The following is a 27666-nucleotide window of genomic DNA, read 5'->3' as shown; positions in this document are numbered from 1 at the left end:
CCAGGCTGAACAAGCCCAGCTCCTTCAGCCTTTCTTCACAAGAGAGGTGCTCCAGCCCTCTGAGCATCTCTGTGGCTCTCTGGACCTGCTCCAGCAGCTCCCTGTCTTTCTTGTGCTGGGGGCCCCAGGCCTGGATGCAGTTCTGCAGTTGGGGCCTCATGAGGGCAGAGCAGAGGGGCACAATCCCCTCCCTGCCCTGCTGCCACCCCTCTGTTGATGCAGCCCAGGATGCAGTTGGCCTTCTGGACTGCAGGCACACGCTGCTGGCTCTTGTCCAGCTTCTCATCCACCAGAACCCCCAAGTCCTTCTCTGCAGGGCTGCTCTCAGGGAGTTCTTTTCACAGCCTGTAAACAGCTGGAATTGAAAGTTCCCCCAGAAGGTCCAAAACACACAAATCGGATGCTTTGCCCTCAGCGTGAAACCCCCTTTCCTGCTCCGTGTTCTTTTTCAGCAGCACATACCCGTACTGTTACAAGAAATGATCAGAGAAATCCTCTGTCAAGCGTTCTATCCTGTGGGTTCCCACTACCAGGGGGATCCAAAACTTAGCACACTGATTGCAGCCCTGAGGGACCTGGATTCCCACTACCAGGTCCCTCAGGGCTGCAATCAGTGTGCTAAGTTTTGGATCTCGTCCAAGAAAGAAACATTCTTTGGTGCTCTTCCTATTGGTGTGATTAGCTCATCTACCTTAGATGGGAATGTTTAGTTCTTGATCCCTCTCTGGACTGTGAGCTGGAAGCTTTCCCATGTATCAAGTAGAGGGCTTTTTCAAACCTGATGTGCTCAGTTCTCATTGACGGTTGTGCATGACAGAGGAGGAGGGAGTCTCTGCTAGTCCTAGGAACTCCCCAGGTTCAGTTCTGACATCTTCTTTCCAGCAGATATCAGGAGTTGTTCAACACAGTAGAAATGACTTTAGTTTGTGTAGCTAATCCTTCATGGTTTCTTTGCTGATACTCTTTCTTCCTTCCCCAGAGGTAACGTGCTGATCAGAGAATTCCCCACTGATGCCTTGTTTGATGTGAACTCCATTGTTGCTAATGTTCTCTTGTAAGTACAGACCAGATTCATCTGTGAAATCATTTACTTTTCATTTTTTTTACTTGTTGATAGGAAGTTCCGCATAAATAGAAACTCCACATATTCCTGAGCTTGCTTTCAGCTGAGCAGCAGGCTGCTTCTCACTTTGGTCTGGTTTGACCCTGTTAAATCTGTGCCCTTCAGATGGTGACTCACCAGTACACATCTGGGCAGCTGTGTTTGGCTGTTAATCTTGCATCTGCAAGCAAGAAGCTGGAGTTTTACCTTTGTATTTTTTTCCGGTCATGGTTACGTAGCTGCTTCTTTTCTCTTAAAAGAAAACAGTTGCTAATGAGTTTTTTGGCTTCTCAGTGCCCTGCTATTTAACGAAGTTAAATATGTTGAAACGCTGATGGATCTTCAGAACATAGAAAATGCACTGAAAGGGAAATCAAACATGGTCTTCGCATATGTACCAGCTACGGGAACAGCAGGTATTAACACTTAGCTTTGCACCTTTGCTCTCCTTCCAGAGCCCTGTTTACTAAGGTGGAAGAGAGTTTTTAAAGAATCCTGCAAGTGGAGAATTGAAAGGTTTAAAGGGGAAATCCGGAGTGAGCTGCAGCAGTGAGTTAGTCGTGCTTTTCTCTTTGCAGAGCACAGAGCTGTGATGGAGGTGGCTTTTGTCTATGGAACTGTCCACCAGTTTGTTCTGACAACTGAGGCGACACTGTTGAAGGATGCTGGGTATGTCCAAACACTGCTTGCTCTTCTCTTGGTTTCTCAGATGGTCACGTCAAATCTTGGCTGGGCGTCCTTGCTGGCTTATGTGAGAGAAAACTCACTTTCATTAGAAGTGAACCTCTTAGCCTGAGTTTTAAAGTGTCTAAATGTTGCCAGGCCTGTTACACATTAGGCTCATTGCTGGCCTCTTGCTGAGGTAGAGAATGAGACAGATCATATCCAGTGAAAGAGCAGCTTGGGTTACTGAAGGGTATTTAGAAATCTTCTTTCCATCCAGCTGGCAGTGTTGACTAATCTCAACCCCCTTGAATGTCAACGAAATCAAAGCCTGCATATGCATTTTGCATCTCAAGGTAAAAGAGCCTGCCTGGGATGATAGTAGGATAACAACTAAGGATGAGGTAGATGTAAGAAGGAAATTCTTTTCTCAGAAGGCAGTGAGGCCATGGCACAGGCTGCTCAGAGAAGCCATGGATGCCCAGTTCCTGGAGGCATTCAAAGCCGGGCTGGATGGGGCCCTGGGCAGCCTGATCTGGTGGGGGACAACCAGTCCATGGCAGGGGTTGGGGCTGGGTGGGTTTTAAAGTTCCTTCCAACCCAAACCATCTTGTTGATTCTATGATTCTGCGATTCTAATGCAAGTTGCTGCTGGCATGATATCCTGAAGTCAGGAAGCTAGAAGAGGGAAAGGAAAGTGGGAGTATCAGATAGCATGCTGTATATTCAGCAAAGCATTTATACATACAGCACTTAGATTGTTTTCACATCCCATTCTTGCTGGATCGTGATCAGGGATGGCGTTTTGTGGCAGCCACTAGGTGGCATGGTTGTCATTCGGACAGGATGTGGTTCATCCTTCCAAAAGCAGAGGGAACAGCCGTCAGGCTTTGGTGTCTTAATGCAGCACCTCACTCTTCCATAGAGAGATCTTAAAGCCCTTTACAAATAAAGGTGATCCCTATTTTAGAGACGGTGGAATGAATGCAGAGGACCTCCCAAAGCTGACCCACAGGCTAACACCACTGCAGGTACTGGTACTGGAAACCACAAGCCAAGGAGCCACGTAGGGAACTTGATTTCACTGCTTCCCTTGGGATAGCCAAAACCAATGCTGTTCAAAAGGTGAAATATTCCATATGCAGTATGTAAGATGTCATCAGTGAGGTAAAAGACATGAATAAACTTGTATTCTAGTTGTCCTTCTCCTGCTAGGGTCCTTGCTGGAGTAGCAGGGCAGGTCAGATTGAAAAAAGCTTTATTTTGTGTCCTTTTCAAGCTGACACAACTGTTCCTAGATTGAGGTCATTTGTGCTCGGTAAGCCTGAGTCTTCATTTGACAGTGAACATAATTCTGAACAGTGCCTGGACACAAGTGTACCTGTTGGTAGCAGGGCTCTTGAAGTCCCATGAACCAGTCACACCCTGAACTGGAGGATCATCTGCCTTGTAAAACATGGCAGCAGAACTCTCATTCTGTCAGGGTGTTTTAAAACCCTGTGGTGGATTACTAGCTCCGTGTGATTTTTGTTTTCTCTCTCACAGCAGCAACCAGCCAGATGTATCATCTGCCCGGCTGTTGTTCTGCCATTGCCAGCAGGCCACAGACCTGGCACAGCCCTGCAGGAGGACAGCCTTGGAGCAGGATCTGACGGTGCTAAACATCCACAGACACCTCAAACTCATGGGAGCTCCTCTTGTGGTATGACGGGAAGGAGAAGTGATGCACTCACGCAGGCTGGGCAGCGTGAGGGCAGCTGGGGCAGATGTGAGGATGAGGGAGGTGTGAGCAGAGGACAAGGCAGAGCGTGAGAATCTGCCCCTTCTCCAGTAAGTTAATGGTAAAGCTCCCAGGCTGAGTTCAGGCGAAGAACAGGCCTCAGCCTGGATCTGAGCAACGCTCCATTACACTGCTAAGTTTGCCTGGTCCTCCTTTTCAGGAATCCCCAGGCCTACGTGTGCTCCTGTGGTAATGTGTAAGCAATATGAGTAGAATTGTGCTTTGTTCAAAATGGGGTGGAGGCGTGCCTTTGACTTTGCTGGGACTTCTGGATTCCTCACAGGAGGCTCAGCACCCGGAGGAGACAGACAGCACTGTCTGTCATGGGGCAGTGAACTTCAGCAGGGCTCTGGTTCCCACTTGTGACAACTTTGCCCAGCAGAAAGAATGAGTAGATGAGCTGCAAAGTGCCTCCTTCAGCCGGCCTCCTGGCTGAGGCTTGTGGAGAGAAGGCACCTCATTAAGCAGCTCTATGTTACAATGAGGCAGCATGTCAAAGAAAGAAAAGGAAAGGAGGCCAGCTCTTGTATTTGACAGTCAGGGTTTTCAAACTGCCCCCGGGAATGACTGCCAGACAAATAGTAATTAATGGAAATTTGATATCAGGAGTTGCTAGGTCACAAAGAACATGCATACTAATGCCCAGAGAGGATCGTGAAAGGTTAGAACTGTTTAACCAGGGTTGTGTTGGTTCTACTTCAATGGATGTTTTCGAATCAGAGCTGGAGGCTTTTTCTGGTGAGTATCCTTATTTCTGTGACTGCAGAGAACACGGTGGCTTGGGCTGTGCAGGAGATCAGCCTTCCAGGTCACCTGCTGGCCTTAGAAATTGCGGGCTATGAACCCTCTCCTAGGTTCAGTGAGGAAGTATTTCCTGGCTCTTAATGTCAATTTCCAACAATTTTTAAACTGATGACAGTCTGGTGACTGGTTTTTCCGGCAGTTTTCCTCAAAAAATGAGACTTCTATGCTTTCCTTTCCAATTACTTTTGAACTCGCTGACCAATTTCAGCAACAAATTCAAAGGAATTCTGTTGAAATAGACATCTGGGTGGAAAAGAGCTAAAGTATGTTCCAATGTGTGGAGATATGTTGCAGTATAACCGTGTATCTTTTCCAGACTGAAGTTGCTGAGGACCCAGAGAAAGTTTCCACTGTTCACTTACAGCTTGGGCTACCACTTGTGTTTATCCTCAGCCAGAAAGAAACCTACGAGGCAGACAGGAGAACAGCAGAGTTTTTGGCCTGGAAACTCCTGGGGAAAGCAGGAGTTGCCATTTTGTCCAGGTATTTGCTTTCCAGTGTTTGGAAGATTCTCTGTTTTTTTTTTTTCCTGTGCTGTTTCTGAGCTTGTTCACTGCACAACACAAGTCAGAGGGCTTACTCTGATTTGTATGAGAAGCAGTAAAACCCAGTTAGATCCTGTGAGAAGATGTCATATTTGAGGACTTCTCCAGAATCAGGCAAGTTTGGTTTCAGACTGTCTGGAAGTGTAGAAATATTTGAGTCTGTTGCTGATTTAGAAGTAGAAAAATAGATTAAGAGAAACTTCAGAAAGGGAACTTGGAAAGCATAGACAAAAAGCTTGTATTTTGCCCTTAAATTAAGGACAGAAGGAAATCCAATAAAGGGCACGAACTCTGAGTGCTAATGTGTGTATTCACGAGTGTTGGGTTGGTTTTCTGCTCCTTAAGCAGTATCTCCTCAATTAGAGAGAGATACCAGAGTTAGGCAACAAGTTTGCCTCTCATGGGGATAGGAGAGAGACACTTATGGCTGAGCAGTGAAGATCTGTTGGTTTCACTGGCTCGGAAGGGGCCTGCATACAGCAGATCCTGCCTTGTGTCCTCTCCACAGCCCATCTTGGCTGTGGCCTTCCCATAAGTAGGGCTCGGAGCCTCCATGTGCTTCTTGTGTTTGCAGATGTTCCCAGAGCACCTGGAGGCATGCACACCTGCTACATGGCTGGCCTGTAGCAGAGCTGTGCCTGGAGAGAGTCAGGCTGCATGCATGAGAAACCTGCAGCTCGTGACAAGTCAGAAACTCACGTTCCTGTGAGTGGTTGCCCCCTCCTCTATTTCAAGCTTTGGAGGGGGATCCAGCAGCTGTGGGTTGGGACCGTGAGCTGGCATGTCTGCTCTGTGCCTGTGCTGCTGGCAGCAGTGCAGTGAAGGAAGGAGGAAGGATGGGAAGGATGGGTGTGGGCTGTCTTCTGGCCTTCCGCCATCGTGGTATCTCCTTGTGCAGAGGCACTTCTTGGCTGCATTTACATGTGAGCTAGAGTCTGCCATCAGAGCAGCTGCGCTGGGATGTGGTTACTGATGTGTGAGCAAAGATGTGAATCACAGAAAGGGAATTCAGAGCCCTCGGGAAATAGGCATGTTGTGCAGCACACGTGGTGTTAGTCCCGCCAGGTCACTTGGAACATATTTCTCCATCACCTACTTAGTTCAGGTGGACCGAGTTCCCGCGTGAGTACTCTGGGGCCCAGAAGCGTGGCTCTGTGGGGATGTGGTGCAGAGGGGAGAGATGTAATTGTCAGACAGGCGGGCTGCAGAGCATGCAACCCTGCATATCATCGCACCATCTAATGTTCACTTTGTATTTTGGGAGGGACCGTGTGGATTTGAACATTCTGCTGTGGTCAAACGTCGCTCTCAAAACACCGGATGAGGTTTGATGGACTTCTTTATTGTACAAACCCTTATTTCCCTAACTGGACATGCTGCTCTTGAGAGCATATTAAGGTGTTGCTTGCCTCTTGTTATTAGACAGCCTTCACAGAAGCTCACGGGGAGGTGTCTTTCCATAGCTGCATGCATGTGTTTGGAACTGCCTGAGCTTGATGCGGCAGAGGAATTGTGCCTGCTTACAGGAAATAAATGGAAGTGTTTATTTTGGGTTCTAATCAGAGAGTGAGCTCCCTATTTCACGTTAAGGCAATGCAAGGTTGTGAACTACCTAAGGTAGTAGTGCAAGTGTAAATTCCCATAAGATTTGGACTTCTGAAGGCCCTTGGCCCCTTAGGAAAGGAGTTCAAAAGATGAAAGAGGAAACGAGCATGAAACTAGGAGCCAAGAAAGCAAACAACCAAAGGTCTGTGCTGAACTGATGTAACCCAATGCCTCCGGTAGTGATCTGGGAAAAGGGCAGGGCCTAAATTAAAAGAGTCTGATCAAGATGAGCTAAACTCTGGAGGGACCTGATCCAGCTTGTGAGGCAACAAATGTCAGGGAACAGACATTGCCCCGAATTACTTAAGCTGTCACACTTGTGACTGCAAAGGTGCACGATCAGACCTGAATCTGAGCGTCCCCTGAGGGCTTCCCCTGACCTGGTGAGAGATGTGCGTGGTGTTTCTCCTCTTGGAACCAATGGGAGGTGCCAACAGCTTGTCATTTCTCTCAGTTCGTTATAAAATTCGTTTTCTCTGAAGTGCCTCTTCTTGAGACAGTGCCAGAACTGGTTTTAAGCTGACACGGTCTCATTTCTGAGAAATAAATTTTGCTCTTTTCTTTCCGTGGGTTGGCAGTCCATTGCACTTGGGAACATTCTTCTTTGTTGAGCTACGTGATCTAAAAGACCTCCTTTGTGTTTTCCCAGTCTACAATGGGCTTCTCTGACTAACCTGACCCACCTAGGCTAGGGAGCAGGCAGCAGAGTGGACCTTATGCTTGTACCTTAGCTCCCTCATTCACTGTTTGGCCTCTGGGTTTTTTCTCACACTGGCTCAGTGTTAAGATGTTGGGAGGCGGAGCAGGTGTTCACTTTCACTACTCCAGCTACAGACACAAAATCCCACATAGCCACAATTACTTCCTGAAAAGGAAATAGCAGTCTGGAATGAAAAAAGCTAATGTGCAGGTGAAACTCGGCCAAAGAAGCACATTCCTTGTTTGGAGCTTTAGGAATCTGTTGACATACCCCAGAAATAAGAAGCTAGATGGTGAGAGGGAACTTTAAACTCCTTCTCCACTAGAATTCCCCATCAGCCTTGAGTTTCATTTGCAGACAGAAGAGACACAGGGTGATGTTTTGTTCCTGTTTTCTTTAGGGAGTGCCAATCAAATACCTGGTCTTGGAAGACACTGAGGAAGTTATAACTCTGGTGGAAGATAAGAGCAAGGTTAAACAAGTCCAGGAGAATGAGGATGAAGATGAGGAAGATGAGGATGAAAAAGAGAATGACAATCTAGGTGCGTAACTAGAAAGTGAAAAGCTGATTATCGCCAGATAGGACATGCAATCAGCAACTCCTAGAAACATGCAGACATACATTAAAGCATTAGAGAATACTCTTGCAAATCCATGGCAAACCAAACCATCCATTTGAAGGGAAGTTGCAAAGAAGACAGAGCCGGGCTGTCTTCAGTGTTGCCCAGTGCCAGGACAAGAGGTGGTGGGCACAAACTGGAACACGAGAGGATCCATCAGGAAATGCTTTTTTACTGTGTGGGTGACAGAGCACTGGCACGGGTTGCCCAGAGAGGCTGTGGAATCTTCTCTTTGGACATCTTCAAAAGCCAACCGGCCATGGGCCTGGGCAGCCTGCTCTGGGTGTCCCTGCTTGAGCAGGGGTTGGACCAGCTGGCCTCAAGGTTCCTGCCAGCCTCAACTACTTTGTCATTCTGTCACTACGATTATCACAGTCACATGATGACTGTACAAATCGGCTCTTTCGTTCTCTGCAGATCGCTGGAGTTTCATGACAGACAGGCATAATTTTTAGGGCAAACATCATGGAAAAAAATCAGCAGCTGCGATTGGAACAGTTGCAGAGATTCTGCATGAGGGATGTTCGGTTGGGTCCAGCTTCTGTTCTAGCTTCAGAAGAAAAGCATAAGAATTATTAGTCCCTTTGGGAAGGTTTGAGATGTGTTTTTGTGACAGCTGTTTCAGACTTGCTTTCCCCAGGGAGAAAACAGTGGCTCCTACAATGCTTTCTTGAATACATTTGTTTTCCATACAGAATTGTTTTTGTTTTGCAGAAACAGTGACACGGGAGCACAGAAGAGCAAATATCCAACATGTTTAAGAATAGTGTTCAATTCGGAGAATACAGCTGGGCAATGGTGTGAGGTGGCATAGGAGCATTTTAATGAGTTTGTGTGTATATCAGTGAGATTGTCTCTGTTCCTTCCATTCCCCCAGTAAGGTGATTACTTAATCTCTAATTGACAGTTGCTATGTGTCCACTGAGAGGTGGTGGCTTCCTAAAATGTTCCAATGAGGTTGCAGGCAGAGGGCTACAGTTTCCTGTGTCCTGTGTGTTCATACCTTTCTCCATGCAGACGTACAGGATGATCAGGTGGTGGAAGCAGTTTCCAGGGACAAGAAGCGAGAGCTGCCCCTGGATCAGATCCTTACCCTGACAGAGGACACCTTCCACTCTGCCATGCTGGAAGCTGCCCAAACAGTGGTGTTGTTTTATGCCAGCTGTGAGTATGACTGCGCTCGTGCTGCTCACTACGCTTTCCACAGTGTGGTAATCCACACTTGTAGACAAGTTTAAATGATAAATATGTGCTGCATCCTGTCCTATGGGCCCTCACCCACTGTTAGTAGTCAGATTAAATCAGCTCCTTTCATTGGCTGATATTCTTTGAAGATGGTATCTCTCAGTATAAAGTACGTCAGTGTTTATAGGTTTTCCATCTCCCTTTTACAGGGACCAAATCATAGAACCATAGAATCACCAAGGTTGGAAAAGACCACTAAGATCATCCAGACCAAGCATTCCCCTGTCACCAATATTTCCCACTAAACCATGTCCCTCGGTACAACATCTAAACGTTCCCTCAACACCTCCAGGGACCGTGACTCCACCACCTCCCTGGGCAGCCCATTCCAGCACCTGACTGCTCTCTTGGAGAAGAATTATTTCCTAATGTCTAACCTGAATCTCCCCTGGTGCAACTTGAGGCCATTCCCCCTCGTCCTGTCACTATTTACAAGAGAGAAGAGGCTGACCCCCAGCTCACTACAACCTCCCTTCAGGTAGTTATAGAGAGCGATGAGGTCTCCCCTGAGCCTCCTCTTCTCCAGACTGAACAATCCCAGCTCCCTCAGCCGCTCCTCATCAGCCCTGTGCTCCAGACCCCTCACCAGCTTCGTCGCCCTCCTCTGAACACGCTCCGGGGCCTCAATGTCTTTCTTGCAGTGAGGGGCCCAAAACTGGACACAGTACTCGAGGTGGGGCCTCACCAGGGCTGAGTACAAAGGGATGATCACTTCCCTGCTCCTGCTGACAACACTATTTGTGATCCAAGCCAGGATGCCATTGGCCTTCTTGGCCACCCGGGCACACTGCTGGCTCATGCTCAGCCAAGTGTCAACCAATACCCCCAGGTCTGTTTCTTCTCACAGTCTTCCAGCTGCTCTGCCCCAAGCCTGTAGCGTTGCCTGGGGTTGTTGCGGCCAAAGTGCAGGACCCGGCACTTGGTCTTGTTGAACCTCATCCCATTGGCTTCAGCCCAGAGATCCAGCCTGTCCAGATCTCTCTGTAGGGCCTCTCTACCCCCAGGCAGATCAACACTTCCTGCCACCTTGGTGTCATCTGCAGACTGAGGGTGCACTCAATGCCCTCATCCAGGTCATCAGTAAAGGTAATGAACAGGACAGGCCCCAGTACCAACCCCTGGGGAACACCACTCATGACCGTTGCCAGCTGGATGTAACTCCATTCCCCACCACTCTCTGGGCCTGGCACTCCAGCCAGCTCCTTACCCAGCAAAGAGTGTACCCGTCCAAGCCAAGGGCTGCAGCTTCTTCAGGAGAATGCTGTGGGTGACAGTGTCAAAGGCTTTGCTGAAGTCTAGGTAGGCTATGTCAACAGCCTTTCCCTCATCCACCAGACGGGTCACTCGATCATAGAAGGAGATCAGGTTGGTCAAGCAGGACCTGCCTTTCATGAACCCACGCCGGCTGGGCCTGATACCCTGGCTATCCCACACGTGCCATGTGATCTCCCTCAAGATGATCTGCTCCATCACCTTCCCTGGCACCAAGGTCAGGCTGACGGGCCTGTAGTTCCCCAGATCCTCCTTAACGACCCTTCTTGTAGATGAGAGTCACACTGGCAAGCCTCCAATCCACAGGGACCTCTCCAGTTGACCAGGAACGCCAGTAGATGATGGAAAGCAGCTTGGCTATCACCTCTGCCAGCTCCCTCAGCACCCTCAGGTGGATCCCCTCCGTCCCCATGGACTTTTGGCAGTCCAGGTGGAGTAGTGTGTCTCTAGCTGTTTCCACCTGAATCATGGAGGGTTTATTCTGCTCCCCATCTGAGATTTCAAGGTCAGGGGATAGAGTACTCCAAGGATAACTGTTCTGACTTTTAAAGACAGACGTAAAGAAGGCATTGAGAACCTCAGCCTTTTCCTTATCCTCAGTGGTCATGTTCCCCACTGCATCCAGTAAAGGATGAAAATTCTCCTTAGCCCTCCTCTTACTGTTAATATATTTGTAAAAAAGTTTTTTGTTCTCTTTTACCCCAGCAGCCAAGTTGAGTTCAGACTGGACTTTTGCTTTTCTAATTTTCTACCTGCAAGACAAATGTGAGACAAGAAGAAAAATGAGAGTGACTTCATGAGGTAGCCTAGGGAACCTAGTTGCTCTCTGTTGCAGAAACATGAAGTCCAATTTTCCTTATTTCTTTCAAAATCTTTCAGAGCTGCAAGCGCCATAGGATGCAGAAAATCATAATGTAACATTGTCAAAGAACATGGTGGGGTTGGTTTGTCACCTGCATGTAGCTCAGGGCTGCGTCTCTTCTGTGTTTCAGGGGAGGCAGTGTCCCTGGCAGTGCTACAGTCTTACACAGAGGTGGCTGATCACCTGAAAGGTAAGGTGCCACGGGTCTGAGTGCTTGTACAGCTGGTCTGCATCTGCCCTGACAGTACACACCAGAAAACTGGGAAGATATTGGTGGTGTCTTGCTCTCTCACCCAGGATATACTCATTTTTAGTTCCCAAACTCTTACAGAGGGCGTTCCTACGTTAAATTGCTTAAGAAGAGAATTTGTTTCTCTAGCAATATTTGCAGTCCCTTTGTGCTTCTATAAAGTCATGGGACTGGCAGTGCAACCTTGTGCAGTCACCTGGTGCTGTTGGTGTAAACTGGTACACACCAGCTGCCCAAACCACCCTTCAGCTGAGACTGTGATGTTGATGGGCACAGTCATTTCGACACCAGAAGCAGTGAGAGATACAGCATGGGCTTTGAAGGTAGAGGGTCCAGCAGCAGGCACCATAGCCTGCATCAGGGAAACAGGAGCCTGTTGGTTCTGCTCAGCCTGCATGCTGCACAGCATGAGGCTTGAGAGCCAAATCGATGTTTGCAGGGGAGGGGTGGTACATCAAGCCTCCTGCTTTTGGAAATCACGACGTGGGTATTTGATCTGTAGCAGAGTGGTAATTGGCCCAGGCTTTGGTAGAAGCGTAACAGACAGGTGTGGGCAGGCCCAGATCCATGGGGCAGGATGGTGTCAGAGAAAGAATTTAAAATGACTATGCCTTCAGGGCCTGTAGACTGGGTTAATTACATGGGAAGTCTCACAGCCAACCACAGAACACCATAAATAATAGATGACAGCAAAGAATCAGTAACATTTGAAGACAACAGACATCAGGTAATCCACTAGTAAAGACAGGAGGGACTGGTCCTTCAAGAGTGCCTGTGATATTTCCTGAGCACTCTAAGTAACTATTCAGCTTGATTCAGGGCTTCAGTCCTATCCCCCTCTATAGTCAGTGGAAAGAGGTGGGTTCCTCTGCACTGCTAGCAGGCTTATATGGGCTCAGTCTCTTCTAGAGATGCCTGTTCCTCCCTCTGACTACCGGGGGTAAGCAGTGTCTTCATCCCCTTCATTTCAGCACAGTGAGGAAGTTGAGTAGATCTAAGTCTGAGCTGTTCTTGCACCCCTGGAGGTAGCTGGTGCATTCTTTGTCTTTGTCTTCTGCATCAAGGCTGATTTCCCCTACTGGATGCACTCCCCTGGAACTGGACACCTTTTCCTGCAAACTTCAGGCAGGATTCAGGCTGAGCTCTCAGCAAAGGGAAATGTATAGAGTGTGTAGAGGACCCAGACGATTTTCTGGGAAGTGGTTGCTTGCAAGAAACCCTCCTGGGAACGCTGAGGACAGCGCTGTCATTTGGAGGGAAGTGGTTCTGCTTTACTAATTTTCATAAGAAGAACGTCATCATCAGCTTTGATCTGAACTGACGTCCCAGAAATAAACCGGAAAACTCTGGGAGGGTTGTTGTTGTTAGAGGGGTTATGGTTATTGATGATTTGGGGTTTCTTTAGACTTTCCAGCTGTCGAACCAGCTAGAGTAGCAAACTGGGAGAGGCAGGGGATGAAACCTTGCCTCTTCTTGAGTCAGTGGCCAAACCGGGGCTGCTGTGTGAGGCGAGGCTCTCACCATCTGTTTCTTTAACCATTTGATAACAATCTCAGTACATGGATGCAGCCATAGGCAGATTCTCAGCAAAGATTATGAACTGACTGAGGTCAAGGCCTTTCCTCTGTGATCAGTGAGGTCCAACTGAAGACTCCCAGGCCAGATGTGACATATGGAATGACTCCAGTCAGTTCTCCCTGGTGTGGCCTTGGAGAGGATGGAGAATGGTTGCTTTTGTGAAACTGGAGCGAGTTTCCTGCAAGATGTGATTTTCTCTCTGCTGCTGGGAGAGACTTAGTTACAAAGATGTCTACTGGGGACCTGGAAGTCCTAAAAGGATGGGAATTTCCAGGCTCTTTTTTATGGCCAGGATGAGGGTGTCTCAGGCCTAGTAATTAGGGTGCGCTGGAGTCAAGAGGTTAAAGAAGCCAAGAGTTATAGGAGATCAGACTGAGAGCAGAAGCCATATCATTTGTGAACATTCCAGTGCAGGGGGCATAGCCTGATGGAAGTCTGAATCTGTGAACTCCCAAGTAGGAGTCAGTGTCAGAGGATCCAGAGCTGGATTTGGGGTTAGGAAGAGAGTGATGCAGGGTTGGGCAAGGCAATCAGGAAGGTAAACCAGTGCAAGGGGCAGAAGTCTGGATCGGGAAGAAGAGCTTGAGCTATGCAGGACGGTGAGAATTAAACATGGGTTATGGCTTTGGGACAATTTCTCAGCTCCCCCCTAAAGTACAGGTATCTGCTGTTCGAGGTGGAACCCTTCCCAAGGGCTCAGAAGCCAAGATCAGCTGTTTGAGGCATGAGTCACCTGCGCTAGAAGCACGTTTTGAGATGCAGGATGAGGTCTCACTTTTGATGCCAATTTTCCATGGAAAATGGCACCGAGAATAGCCCATCTGAAATAAAGCGTAAAGGTGCAGAGGAGGCTGGAGGCTGGGATGACCCCATGAATCATCCAGTAACAAGCGGTCAGCAGATCATCACCAAATGAAGGTAACAGCCCACCGGGTGTTTTCTCTTTGTTAGGAGATCCAATCTAACAAGAGATCAAGAGAAGCATCTTTGTCTTGCTGAAAAGAGCACGTTTTCTGCTCTTGCAGCAAGAGCATGCCATTCTCTCTGCCACTGAGGCTATCTAGGGCAGCTCTTGTTTTTGTGTGTAAAACGTAAATTTATGAAAGCAGCACCCTTGCAGCAGAAGGATGTGAAGGTGTGAGAGGGTCATTGTATTTCTTGGATGTGTCATTGGCCCTTTTTGCAAAGGTGGGAGGAAACTAACACAAAAGAAGAGCAATATGCTGAAAAACTGAGCTGAAAAACAATTTTGCTTCCTTCTTCTGATGCCTGTGGGGTCTTCCTGACCAATGACTTTCAAAGACAGGGATCTGAAGTTGTAGTTCTAACTTATGAAAATCACCTGCGTGATTTAGCACACAGAACCGAGTCATAGGATATTCTGAGTTGCAAAGGACCCACAAAAAATCACTGAGTCCAACTCCTGGCTCCACAAAGCCACCCAAAACCCAACCCTGTATTCTGAGAGCACTGTCCAAATGTTCCTTGAACTTGGGCTGTGACCACTGCCCTGAGGAGCCTGTTCCAGTCCTGACCATCCTCCAGAGAAGGACCTTTTCCTAACCCCCAACCTGACCCTCCCCGATGCAGCTCCGTGCCGTTCCCTCAGGTCCTATTGCTGTCACCAGAGAGAGGAGACCAGAGTGTCAAATCCCTTTTAAACTCTGCTTTCATACCCAAAGCTGTGGTGTAGCCTGAGAGGGACCCTCTGTCCCTGGATCTGCCAGAACACCAAATGCCATTCATTTTCTGTTATCACATACATGACATGTGTAAGACATGGATAGCTGGTGGGCTGTGAGATTCCCTTGTATGCTTTCCTGCAGTGATGCTGTCCAGGTAGTCACTTCCCTTTCTGTACTGGATTCCTCCTCTTGCAGTGCAGCACTTCACATATAATTTCTCTTTCATCTTGTAGGCTTCGGACCAGCTCTCAAAGTTGAAAATGCCAGTCCTGCTCTCCTAGCTTAAGCTGCTTAAGAGAGTCTTGATTTTTTGCCTATCCTGCTCTGTCCCTTCTAGCCTTCATTGATTGTCTTGTCCTGGTTTTAGAAGACCCTTAACACAGAAGTTCTCTCTGTTGCCAGTTTGAATAGCACCTAGAATCATAGAATGGAAGTATCCCATGTTTCTCTTTCAACTTTCATCCCATCCAGCAGATCAACAATGACCACAGGGCTGTGCTGTCTTTTGCTGAATTACTCAACTCCTGAAACTGCTGTGTGTTTGGTAATTAATAACATAGTGCAGCTTGGGATGGCAGAGTGATCATTCCGTACAAAGCATTCCTCAGGCCAGCTGGAGCTTCCTTGGGGATCTCGGTCACTTTTGGTACATAATCCCCCAAGGTGGTATCCAAATACTTAAAATCCCATTGGGGGAACCTTAGAGAAGCCTTGCAGTTTTAACAAGACATCAAAGCTCTGTTTGCATGCCATTTTTTATTCTGAGTTGGGCAAGACACAAAATTATGTGGTAACAGTTGATGAGAACCAGCCACACCGGATCAGAGGTGTGAAATAAATCCCAGGGCAGGCTTTTAAATTGAGATGTTATTTCGCAGCCTGGAGAATGACACAAACCATTTCTGCTCTCTTGGAGTGTTTTGACAACTCTGGACGGCCTGAGTGGAATTGCAGACCAGTAGCTCTGTGCTGCTACTTGCTTCTTCTATCCATACATTTGACACAAGGCAGAACAGCGGTGAACTCCTCCTGTGGAAGAGCTGCAAAGCAGAACCTCAAAAGAGGGCTGTATGAAATGGCCTGGGGAGCTGTCAAGGACACAGAGCTTTGGAATGGGAAATCACAGAGAGGTCACTTGTGTCTCCACCTGTGTCTTTGGGGTGCCTTGCCAATCCATGGCAGAAATTTTAACTTGTGACTGAAACCCTTCAGTAGCCGTTCTGCCTAAGACTTGCTTGGTTCTCAGGAGCTTATTTTAATACTTGATCGAGCCTCTCTGCCTGGGAATGAATTGTTGCTTGTCCTTTCCCAGCTGGCAACAGAGAGAAATCTCACCGTCACCTCTGGGGCAGGCTTTGCATCTTCTTAGACTTTATTGTTTCCCAGGCAATTTCTGTTTGAAAGAAACACCACTTTTCCTCAGGAGACATGGCTTCTAAACTCCTCTCTTGCTCAGATTTTCTCTCATCTGCTTGCACCTTTCAAAAATGTGTTTTCCAGCTTGCGTGAAGGCTTGATGGGCTCTGCAACAGAAAAAAATACAAGAGCGTCCTTTTCCTTCCTTCTTTTGCAGCTGCTGTTAAGAGTTCATCCAAGGGTGAGCTTTCCCCTTATCTGCAGCACTAATGATATATGTGCATCCTGTTCCTCATTGCAGAATGTTGCTTTTATTTACACTTTGCCCTTCGAATCTTTCTGCCCCTCTGAGCCTCGGATCATTGGTGGATTGGATGTATGTGTTTTTTTCTATCACCCAGGCCTCTAGTGAAAGTAGCGATCAGAATCAAACCCAGGGCAGACAGAGAAGAAAGGCTGGTTGCTTTGATCTGCTGTACTCTTCTTGAGCAATCCTCATCGTCTGCCCTTGCCCTGGTTTCTGAAGGGCAGAACACCTTGCAATGATCTGCCTCCACGCGTGCCTTCGTCTCAGCGTTTCATCCCATCCTTCCCATCTAACTGTTGAATCTCGTTCAAACAAATTTAGCAAAGGCATTAAGATCTCCGAGATACTGAATTCCTGCAGTGGGCATGAACGACGTATGGCCTGAGGACTGTACGCAGCCCTGCTGTCGTTGGTCAAGCCTGCAAGTAGCTAAGAGGCAGGTTAGGCGAGGCAGCCAGCCCAGAGGTAGTGGCTAGTGAAGCCAGTGATCACATCACCTGCTGGCCAGCTAGCACATGCTGAGCACTGGACTAGCAGCAGCATGTGCTGACTTTCACCCAGCCTGCAGATGAAAGGACAGCTGATAGGGACATGCTGAATTCGCAGGCGTCTTGGACGTTACGGAGTGTCTTGCGTTCATGGAAAGTATGCAGGAGAACAACATTCATCTGCTTTCACTGCTTATAGATCTTTTTTTATCACGTTGATGAGGCCCTTAAAAGGCTTTTTTAATGCTTGTCCGAGGAATCGGAGTCGGACTGACTGCTCTGTAGTTCCCAAGCTCTCTTCCTTTCCCAGTTCCCTACTTGTGAGATCCCAGCCTCTTACTTAGGGGCCTAAAAGTACCTGCTAGTGGCTTGGAGATGAGCAACTTGCATAGGTACAATAGAGTGAAAGCCATCAGATTGCCAGATTGAATTGCAGTTTGCTTATGTGACCTTTAACTGCTCACTGCGTATTTAGCTCCATGTTTTAGGTAAAATAGCTACTTGAATGATGGAATGGTTTAGATTGGAAAGGATCTCTGGAGGTCATCAGGATCCTCCTCTGTTCCATCTTTTCCCTATTGCCTCTTTTACTGGCACTGGGCACCACTGAACCGAGCCTGGCTCCGTCCTCTGCACCCTCCCTTTAGGTGCTTATGGGCATGGATGGATCCTCCATGAGCCTCCTTGTCTCCAGGCTGAGCGGCCCCAGCTCTCTCTGTCTTTTCTTAGAGGAGAGGGGCTCCAGTCCCTTAATCATTTTGTGCCCCGTTGGTGGACTCTCTCCGGTATGCCCAAGTCTTTCATGCACTGAGGAGCTGAGAACTGGACTCAGAACTCCAGGTGCAGCCTCACCAGTGCAGAGCAGAGGGAAGGATGACCTCATTTGACCTGCTTTGTGTAATACAGCCCAGGATGCCATTGGCCTTCTTAGCAGAAGCAGCATAGGACTGGTCTTGTTTGACTTGTTGCCCACCAGCACCCCCAGGTCCTCTTCTGCAGAGCTGCTTTCTAGCTGGGTGCCCACCAGCATGTGGTGGTGTCTGGGGTTGTTCCTCCCTGGCTTCATCAGCCTCTTTCATGCCAAGCTTTATTTTGCTTCTTTTCCTCCTGTAAGCAAGGGCCTGTCTGGTTTCTTTGTCTTAGCCTTATTCCTAAAGTATTTCCAGCACCTGTTCTTACTTCCATATATACTCCTGGATGTTTTCCTTAGGGTTTCATTGCAGCCAGATGTGAATGTCTCTGGGTTTTTCTTTCTGAGAAGTGAAACCTACCACTTCCCTGAGTTCGATCTCTCCGTGGTCTATTGTTTTAATCCTGCTGGAATATTTAGTGCATTAGTAGGCTAGAAACAGTTGCTATTATATTCAAAGCTGTAAGGCATGTCCATGAGTAATTTCAAGAGGGAAATAGCATGGGCTCAAAGGGATTGCTTATTTTGGGACTGGATTTTGACATATTGCCTACACGGAGCAGCATTTCACTCCAGGAATGATCAAGTAACTTTTCAGTGGTAGCCCACCTGGACTTGCTCCATGTACGTGCAGTGTGTTAGGATCCAGCTCAGTAGGATACACACCAAAGCAAACAAGAGTTCTAGTGGTGTTCATACAAATATATGCAATAACATCCAAAAAAGCTCACATAGCTCCCTTTTTCAAGCATTTCACTTTCTCTGTGTTTTTTTCATACTATTTATATGTGTTTGTTTTCCATTCTAGGAACTCAGGGGATTTTGCTCTCTCGAGTAAACTGCTGGGACTGGCCTGGTGTTTGCACAATGGAGAATGTCACTCAGTTTCCTACCATAAAAATTTACAAGAAGGGAGAGCAACCAATAACGTACGATGGCATGCTGGGAACTGAAGAACTGACCAGCTTCATCATGTTGTAAGTGTCTGTTAATGAGTCCCCACACAGTAAGATTGGCACATCTACCAGATGATGTTCTGGATACTTCATGGCCTGTGTAATGGAATTCCTTTCTGGAAAAATGTCGGATCTGGTTGTAGACCTGATTTGGAAATTAGTTTTATAACTTTCTGTGCTTTTCTTTTTCAAAAACATCTAGTCTTGGGCAATACATCCATCTGTTGTCACTTTTCCTCTCTACAGAATTCCTTCTCAGTTATTTTTAATGTGAATCTCAGTCCAGGAATGGCGTATGGTCCTAAGGTCATTATATGAATGGCAAAACCCTCTTTGGTTTTATTGGAAGCACAGCCAACCCCTTAGTCTAAACCAAGCGATCTCTGCAGTTTAGCTGAGCGGTGCCAGACTGTCCGGTGTGTGGAAAGGATCTCAGAGCAGCTGGTTTGGCACAGGGCTATTCTCTTCACCACAGCCAGTCCCGGTGCCTTTTGGTGGCTCGATGTTGCCCTTCCTCCCCAGAGGCAGCTGATTTTTTTCTCTGTTGAGTTGAAATGGCTATCACATTGGGTTAGGGCAGAGTTGTTACGTGGATTTTGTCCCTTCATCCCAAAAGTGAAGAAGAAGGCTGCCCATGCTGTTTCTCTGTCTTTCAATAGGAGCCGAGTTTCCTGCCCTCTGAAGCTGGCAACGATGGATGAAGCAGAACAGTATTTAAGAGGAGAGCTTCCATCTGAGCTGTCATCCTATCAGCACTCCTTGGTTCTAGGGGTATTCAGCACAGCCACGAGTAAAGGTGAGTGTGATATTTATGGCTTAAGCATCTAAATTTAATTCCTGATTCCAGATGCTTGGGAAGTTCTCCGTGTTTCATTTTCTCTGAAGAACCAATCATGTTTGCTCGCGTCAAAGCCTGCCTGGCACCACCTTTCTTGGATTTTGTAAGCAGAATATTCATATGTGGGACCTAAGGTCTATATTCTGACTCGGGGGACGTTCAGTTGTCAGCCAGCAGCTGTGGACATGTTTACTATATCCACTGTGGTAGCATGTGACAACCCTGACAGGTCTTGGAGACGTTGTGCTTGGACCAGTACGAAACAGCAGTTCTAAGGATGACCTGTCCCAGGGCTGCACAGCTGTCTGTGCAAAGAAGTGTTTTCACAAATGCCCCAGCTGAATTTACTTAGCCACAATTTGTGTCTGTTGTCCCTGTAGTATTTCCTGCCCCTTACCATGAAGAGTTTGTCATCAAACTCATAAGTCCCCTTCAAAGAAGTCGTAGGCTGCTCCCAAATCTCTTCTCAGCCTCTGACTGAACAAGCCCAGACTCATCAGCCTTTTCATAGCAAGCTTTCTTAAAGCAAGCCCTTTCAACTTTTGCATTGGTAGTTACCTCGCTGACTCCTCCTCTTCAAAGGTGGGAGTCTCAATTCTTGCAACCAACACGCAATCTGAAATAAAAAGAAAAAAAGAAAAAAGCAAAGCAAAGTAGCAATAATGTAAAATGCAAAGTTCTTGCATCAGACAGGAATGACATGCTAGCAAGTGTTTGAAATCCTTCTTTGGACTTTGAAATAGGTGTGTACAGCTTCTGCAGTGGTTGGCCTCGGCTATAAATGCTAAGCAAATGGCTGGAAGGAGTATTCTGAGCTTATTTGAATTGATCTCGCATGATACTCTTGGTCAGTGTAGTCCTGGTTAATGCTAGGAATGCAGAGGGGCTGAAACTTGGAGGCGCCGTGCCTCTCCTGTCTGTTACATAGAGTGCTCTTGTTCATTCAAATGCTGCAGTCAAACATGTTGACAAGGAAGAAGGAATAAAGTCAGTCTGGAAAGGGGACATCATTTGATGCTTCAGTCTGATCCACAGTGGACAGCGAGGATCTTCCAACCCCGCAGCCTCTAAGTTACCACCTACCTCTAGGAATTGCTGCACTAAAAAGGGGGGTGTTTTTTATGAGCTCTGTCAAGATCAACATTTCAGACTGTTTTTCATGTTGAAGCCCTGGTGTGCCTGTAAACTTTGGTTAAATGCAATAAAGCTCTTAGTCGCAGGAGGAGGTTCAGAGGGAATCCAGTATGCTCAGAGATAAGGACAAAATAAAATGTCTGGAACCAACCAGTAAACATTTAGGGCTTTGTTCAGCAAGCCAGCTAACATCTAGCACGCCTTCCTTCTTCTAGAGGGCCTGTATCTAAGTGTTAAATTTAGCAGAAAATCTTACTGGTCCCGAAAAAACTTCAAAACATTTGTCCCTAGTTTTCATCAGCTGAGCTCCAGAATCTTCCTTTTATTCCACGTATTCCATTCTCTGCAGTCGTGGTGCCTGCGTTGGCCCAGAGGACAGGATTGCAGACAGCACGTGGACTGTGAGACGAGTTCTCTGCAGGGAACCTGCCTGGATCCAAATGGCCCAGTGAGCTCCGACTGTTTCCTTGTGTGACTTTGCTTCTAGACCTGCACTGTCTTTGGAAACAAGAGTCTTGGAGGTTTCCAAACAGCTCTGTGTGGAGCCCACAAGATTTCCTCTTCCCTTGGGGCATCCTCAGCCTGCAAAATGGAATGGCATCTGCAATCTGGGTAACTCAGCCACAGATGCCAAAGGAGATGAAATACGGGATGCTTTCTCAGCGTGTAACCTGAGGGATAGTCGAGTGTCATGCAGGATAATCTGAGGGAGCAGAAATTTGGAGCCAGCTGTTCTGGCACCAAACCCAGACCAGGAATCAGGGAAACCGCACTGCTGTCCTTAACAGCCTGCAGACTTCTCTGGAAGTTTTTAGAATTATTTTCTCGTGGCAAAAATTCCTACTCTTACCTGAATCAGCAGCGTGTCACGTCATTGTCATTTCCAGTTAACTGAAATAGAGCAACGAGATGTCCAGTTAGATGAAGCTCTGGATTTTTTCCAGCACTTAATGTGAAAACTATATTAAGAAACTCTTCAGTGGGTCTGAGCTAAAAGAGTCTCATCAGAAACATCGTAATTAAAACGGATTGCAAAGAGATACGCAGTATTACTAGGGCAAAGAATGAGCATTTTTTTTCTGGAAACTGGGAGAACTTACAGGGGTTTGTTTGGATGTGGTGCTCGGGGACATGATTTAGTGGTGGGTTGTTAGAGCAGTATGGTTCGGTTGCGGTTGGACTTGATGATCTTGAAGGTCCTTTCCAACCTGAGCAATTCTATGATTCTATTCTATGATTCTATGATTTGCTACTCAGAAACATACATGGAATTAAAGCTGTGTTCCTAAGATGTGCAGCAGTTGTTTAAGAATACACCTGTGCTCCTCAGATTTCTGGTAGCGTTGTAGGGCTTGCCAAGCATCGGTGTAAACCAAGCACTGAACATCAGCTGATTGTCCCCCGTGTCCCCTGCAGCACTTTGGGAACGGGGTGGGGGGGCTGCTTCTGATTTCTGCTGCCCCTTTGAGTTGTGTGTGGGGCTTTGTCTGAGTACAGACTGCTCACTTAAACACAAACTCATGATCAGACTTATGTCGGGGCAGAATAAAGATAAGACCAGCGTGACCCGTATCTTCTCTCCAGCATGGCAACAGCAGGCATTTAGGAAAAGAATTACATGTTCAGAGGGATTTTTTCTCCCTGGCAGCATGGAACTAGACTCCAGAAATCACCAGTTCAGGGTCTTCCTTAGTCTAGAAATCTCACTCCTGCTTTGTATCTAATGGCTTCTGGTGGCATAATCAGAATCTCTGCCTGGTATACACTGCATGCCTTGGCAGTGACTTTAGTCCGTGGAAGATTTTACGCATGGCTGTGTATTTCCTGTTTTCCAGTAACTGATGCCCAAGCATTCTGTTGGCTGCTGGATATTGCCTTAGAAGAAATGGTGAATAATTGATCCCCATTCACTTTATTTGAGATCTCGTGGCGTCTCTCCACTGTCACTCAGCAGAATCAGCCGGACACAGTGAACACCAGCAAAAGGAAGAAAGCGCCTTAGCTTCAAATTTTCACTCAATAAAAAAACCCCCGAAGTACTAGGTAATCTACAGCCTTATATAATTTTCAGGAGAAATAGCATTTTTGGGAGCGCTTTGTATCTGCCATGGAACTGTGTGCATTTAGGGTTTCTTGCACAGAACTATGAGGCTGCTGTGTGGGACAGCGGGTCTGTCACAGATAAATAGCCCCCAAAATGCTGACAATTTTGGAACTGCAGGAGGAAGGAAGTGCAAAGTGGAGAGTGACAGGCAGAGAAGATCTCAGCAGCAGCGAGCCTGGATTGTGCTGAATGTTGTCCTGATTTAGGAGAGAATTCCTGCAGCCAAGGCCTCTCCAGGGCAGCACTTGAGCACATGCTTACTTACGTCTCAAGTGAGTGTTTCAAGTTAAATGCCAATGGAAGTGCTCTCCTGAGGATGTTTGGATTTAATCCTGCTCTTTGTGTATCACTCTGGGTCCTTCTGTGCCTCACAGAGCTCGCAGTCTTCCTCATGGCCTTTTCTCCTGTAGCTGGGCCGTGAAGTTTGCAGAGGGTGTGTTGGTGAAGCTGTCAGAGGGAAGCTCTCAGTATTCCTCACCAGCTGGTTGTTTGGGTGGTTGTGTCAGCACTGACAAAATCAAGCGACCGACGACCAAGTGAATCTGAAATCCAGTGTCAGACCCTGATTTTCTTGACATCACAAGCCTAACTGGCCAACCTGTGTCACAAGCAGTGTGGCATGTGCTGTTTCTTGCAGCGTCTGAACTCTCAATGAGCCATTCCTTTAAGGATCCAAGCTTCTGTTTGGAAAACAGTATAAAGAAAAGCTTGTAGTCCTTGTGTTTCCAGGGGATCACAATGAAAAATATGCTTGAGTTTTGCTGGAAAGGCAGAGGCCCAAAAACAAAAAAGTGAAGAGTTTTGAGCCAGCTTCAGTTTATTGAGGTCTGAGTCACTGGTCCCAAGTGTCTGGGTTGGCCAGTTCTGGTATGATGATCTACATTGCAAGGGACAGCAAATAATGTCTGAATAAGATTCTGTTCAAATGATGGAGCAACATATATCAGAGCTGTATCTGAATTGTAACTTTAACTCTTGGGAAAACCTAACTTCTCTAACATGAGATCTCTCACTCTTCCGTAAACGAAAAGAGCCTTTTTTGTTGTCTTCAGCTGCTTGATATAGAAAGTGTGGGAGAACTGGAATGTGCCCCATTTTCATCCTACTTAGGCAGGGTTTTTTTTTGTTTGTTTTTTTCTCTCTGATCTTTACCTAGTGTGTTTTACAAGCTCACACACTACGGCTTGCATATTCTCACAAAGTTTGTCTCTTCCACAGATCTAGTCACCTGAAACTGAGGATGATTTTTAAGGTCATAAACCAGCTCCGGAGCTGGCTTCCTTCTGGGGCTCTGCTCTCAATCTCTCAGCAGCTCTCCTTACAGCTGCAAGGAGCAGTAGTGCACAGTGTGCCTTCAAAGTAGTTAGGCTTTGGACCCTTGATGATTGTAATAGGAGGATTCCTGTTTGGAAGAGCCGGACAAGACCAAAAGACACTTGAGGGAGAGATTGGGTTTATTTGCTGGCCACTTAACACTACTGCAGCAGTCATTTCCAAAAGGTCACCGTGATTTATAAGATTTCTATTTAGCCTTTTAATTGGTCTCCTGTTTCTAAGAACACTTATGGTCTTTAAGTTCTCAAGGGCATTTCACTTTCCATCAGTATCTCTGTCATGCAGATCCTGGAAACTCGGTGCTGGTGGCTAAAGAGCAAATGCTGCTCTCATAATAGGAACTCTTTCCTTCTCATCTTTTCAGTTGCTGCCAGCTCCTCCCTAGTGTAGCCTGTGGCCACGAAATGCATCCATTTCTCATCAGCTGCTAATCATATTTTTGTTCACAGCTGACAGTTTGCTGTGGGAGGGTGTTACACATGCAGATGTGGTGATTTGATTTCCAGAAGGAAGCTGACACTTGTCTTTCAATTGCTTATTTATGATTCTTCATCTTTTTTGCAGTCAGGGAAGCCTTCACAGAGGCAGGAAGCATCTTAAGTGGACACGTAACAACAGGGATGTATTTCGAAGATGATGTCTTGGCTTTGTAAGTTGTTTTTTTTACCTTGGTGACAATTCAAACGGACTTGCATTTTAGTGAAAGCTACTCCCTAAAGCAAAGTGTCTCTGCCCATGCTGAGTGTTTACCAGCAACCCAAACATCTCCAAGTGACTTAGTCCAGTAGCAAGATTGTTCAGGATTCTGCCAAAGAGAGATGGAGCTGTGGCTGGGCTGCTGATTTGCAGCTCTTCCACAGGCGACCTGTTCAACCCCGTTGTTATGAACTGTCAGCTCCCTTTCTGTTGTTCAGGTTCCCCCTGGGTATTTTCAGTCCTCTAGCCCTGCCAGTCCCTCATGCATCTGTTGGGTTCCCCGTAAAAACAGGACCAAACTTATATGGGGAAAAAAACAGGCTGGAAAAAATGTTATCTTCTAGCTGGGATCAAAGTGTGAGGAAGGAAAAAAGAGTTCCGCCCTTCTCTTTTCTTTGAGAAGAAATGCAGTCTTGCTGTTTTTCTGCCTATTTCTGCCTTCTCTGCACCTTCTGTTTCTGTCTTCCCTGCTCTGATGCTGCAAAAGTGCTGAGGTGGTGGGTGAGGAAGGGAAGTGTAGGGGGGCTGATGCAAAGCCAGAGGTGTAAATTTGAGTCTTGCTCTGGTAGTTGACCCCATTTGCAAATAATAACCAAAAGAGAGTCTGTGTGCTGCTCATGGCTGCTGGCAGGCTTTCTCCCAAGGAGTTCTTGGCTACCAGTGTAGGAATTGTGGCTAGGTGCTGGAAATTGCAGCCTTAAGTTTAAGCCAAATTGGAGCTAATGGGATCATCTATCAGTCTTAATTTAACATTAATGCTCACTCCACCAACAGGAAAAGTGCCTTGAATTAGGCTGTGAGAGATGTTTCAGTGCTTATAAATGCAGGTAGATCCAGAAGGGATCTTCACCTTCTCCAGGCATCTCGTTTCCATCAGGAATTAGCCATCAGTGGAGCATTAAAAATCCCCAAATATCCTTTTGCAGGTGTGGCTTTTAACAGCCATTAATGTAGCAGTGAATTACTTCAGCAAGTCTCTTACAAATGTGCTGCATCCCTAAGTGTGTTTGAAGACAGCAGACGTTGCCTGTGTCCTGTCAGCGGTGACGCGTTCAAGAATAAACCTCCATCCTCCTGCTCCAGCCACAGCCTGGAGACTGCTCCTCTTTGGTTGGAATAGTTAATGCAGTTTGTATTGATATTCATTCTGCCAAGTTTGGATTTTGGCTGGGGAAGGTGTTTTGAGCTGTGATTTGTGGGTGAAGCTACTGTGGATGGTCGTCTTCTCGAGTGTGAGTAGAAAGTAAACACTTACAGGAATTCCTTATGCAAGAGCCAGGCTCACTTCCCTTCTTGAGAGAAGAAAAGCTATTTTTCTGCTTCGCTCTCACTAAGGAAATGTTTGTGGCTCCCAAGTCACAGAAAACTGAGTCCTGCTCACATTTCCCCAGGGGAAGAGGTGTACAAAAAGCACCACGAATGTTCTTAGCAAAACTGTTTGCTCAGCAAACACCTGGTCCGTTGGAAACAAATGAAAAAAAAAGTGCCAATGAAGAAATGCTTTGAATGAAGCCATTTATTTCTCACGTATTTAGATGTCGTAGATTCCTGCCAAGCATTTGTTTGCAGATGTTTCTGATTTAAATGCGAGTCTCGTGTTACCCATCTAATGCCAGCTATATAAACAGAATGCTGTCATGAGCAACAATGCAACCACTCGATACGTATCGGTCACGTTAACGGTAAAATCAGAAGTGACCTGAGGGTAGACTCCAGCTATTTAATTAGGAGGGGAATTTGTTGGTTTTCTGGCAGTATTGGGGAGCTTCCTTATCAAAGGCTGCTGAGTGAGTTCATCTGTTTAGACGCAGGGAGCAAGAGCTCTTACCTCCTCTGAGACGTGACTCGGCCAGAGTCTCTTTAAGACTTCGGGAGCTTGAGAAGTTCAAAGCGGCAGAATTCAAAAGGTTTGTAGGGTTTTGCTGTTCTCAATCAAAGGCAAATACGAGTTAATTTAAAAAAAAACAGCTGACAGGAAAGTTACGGACCTTCTGAGCAGCTCGGAGGATTCCCAGCCGTGAGCAGAGGTGTGAAATAACGTGCGTGACTCGAGGAGCTCTTGAGTGCAGGCAGGAAGGGCACAGCACAGCACAGGGCTGGGTTTACAGCTATTTCTAAGGGAAAGAAATACGTGTGAGGAACAGCCCTGGCCTTTGGGCTGTGAGCTGCAAGAGTTCTTGAGGTGTCTGGCTTTCTGTTGGTGTCACGGTGTGACCGGAGTTAAGGAATGGCAGTGCTTATGTGACCTGTAGAAAACTGGGATATGGACTGAAAAAAGCAGAAAAGTGAAACTGAAAAAGCTCTGATAAACACAAGAGCACGTTAGCGAAGGGATCAGAAGGTCTGAAAGCCTCAGGAAGGTCGTTATTGTCACTCTTTGTCAAGATACCAGTGCAGATCTCGGGTTCCCCTGAGAAGATGCGCAGTGGGTGTGTTCTTTCTCAACAGATAAATGCGGTGAGGGGCAAAATGAAAGGTCTGCATTTGAGCTGAACGGCACGGAAATGTGTTATCTGCTGTCATCTTCATTTGTCTTTGTGGCCTGAAACACCGAGCACCACGATCTATACAGCAAATTTGAACGCGTCTCCCTCTGCGCTGCGTCTTCTTCGTACAGAAATGAAGAGATTAGGCAGAGCAGATTAGCCTCGAAAAGGAAATCAGAGGCATTCTAGCTCCCAGCCTCCTCGGCCCAAAATGCCCTCACGTCTTCCCCAGCAATCCTGGTGTCACGGCCTTTGAAGAATAAACCAGCACCCTTTGAAAAATAAGCAGTGGACACCCCCAAGGAACAGCTGGGGCTGTTCACTTCCTCTGTTTCACCCTTCCTC

General features: G+C 46.9%; 1 protein-coding gene across 6 annotated transcripts in view; it reads left to right on the top strand.

The window, feature by feature from the left end:
• TXNDC16 (thioredoxin domain containing 16) overlaps window positions 1-27666 on the top strand; it is a 46954-nt gene that overhangs the window by 12944 nt on the left and 6344 nt on the right. For 4 of the 6 annotated variants that reach the window (XM_021401022.1, XM_021401021.1, XM_021401023.1 and 1 more), the window contains 12 exons: window positions 980-1054; window positions 1397-1518; window positions 1681-1771; window positions 3311-3467; window positions 4666-4832; window positions 6156-6219; window positions 7600-7741; window positions 8837-8983; window positions 11329-11388; window positions 18581-18749; window positions 19388-19524; window positions 24704-24788. In XM_021401022.1, the coding sequence (XP_021256697.1) occupies window positions 980-1054; window positions 1397-1518; window positions 1681-1771; window positions 3311-3467; window positions 4666-4832; window positions 6156-6219; window positions 7600-7741; window positions 8837-8983; window positions 11329-11388; window positions 18581-18749; window positions 19388-19524; window positions 24704-24788 (1416 nt within the window). The remainder of the gene's footprint in view (window positions 1-979; window positions 1055-1396; window positions 1519-1680; window positions 1772-3310; window positions 3468-4665; window positions 4833-6155; window positions 6220-7599; window positions 7742-8836; window positions 8984-11328; window positions 11389-18580; window positions 18750-19387; window positions 19525-24703; window positions 24789-27666) is intronic. The other 2 variants (XM_021401026.1, XM_021401025.1) reach the window with 2 other exon arrangements.

This window comes from Numida meleagris, chromosome 6 (assembly GCF_002078875.1).
Source record: "Numida meleagris isolate 19003 breed g44 Domestic line chromosome 6, NumMel1.0, whole genome shotgun sequence".
Classification (NCBI taxonomy): domain Eukaryota; kingdom Metazoa; phylum Chordata; class Aves; order Galliformes; family Numididae; genus Numida; species Numida meleagris.
This window is presented reverse-complemented; position numbering and strand designations above follow the sequence as displayed.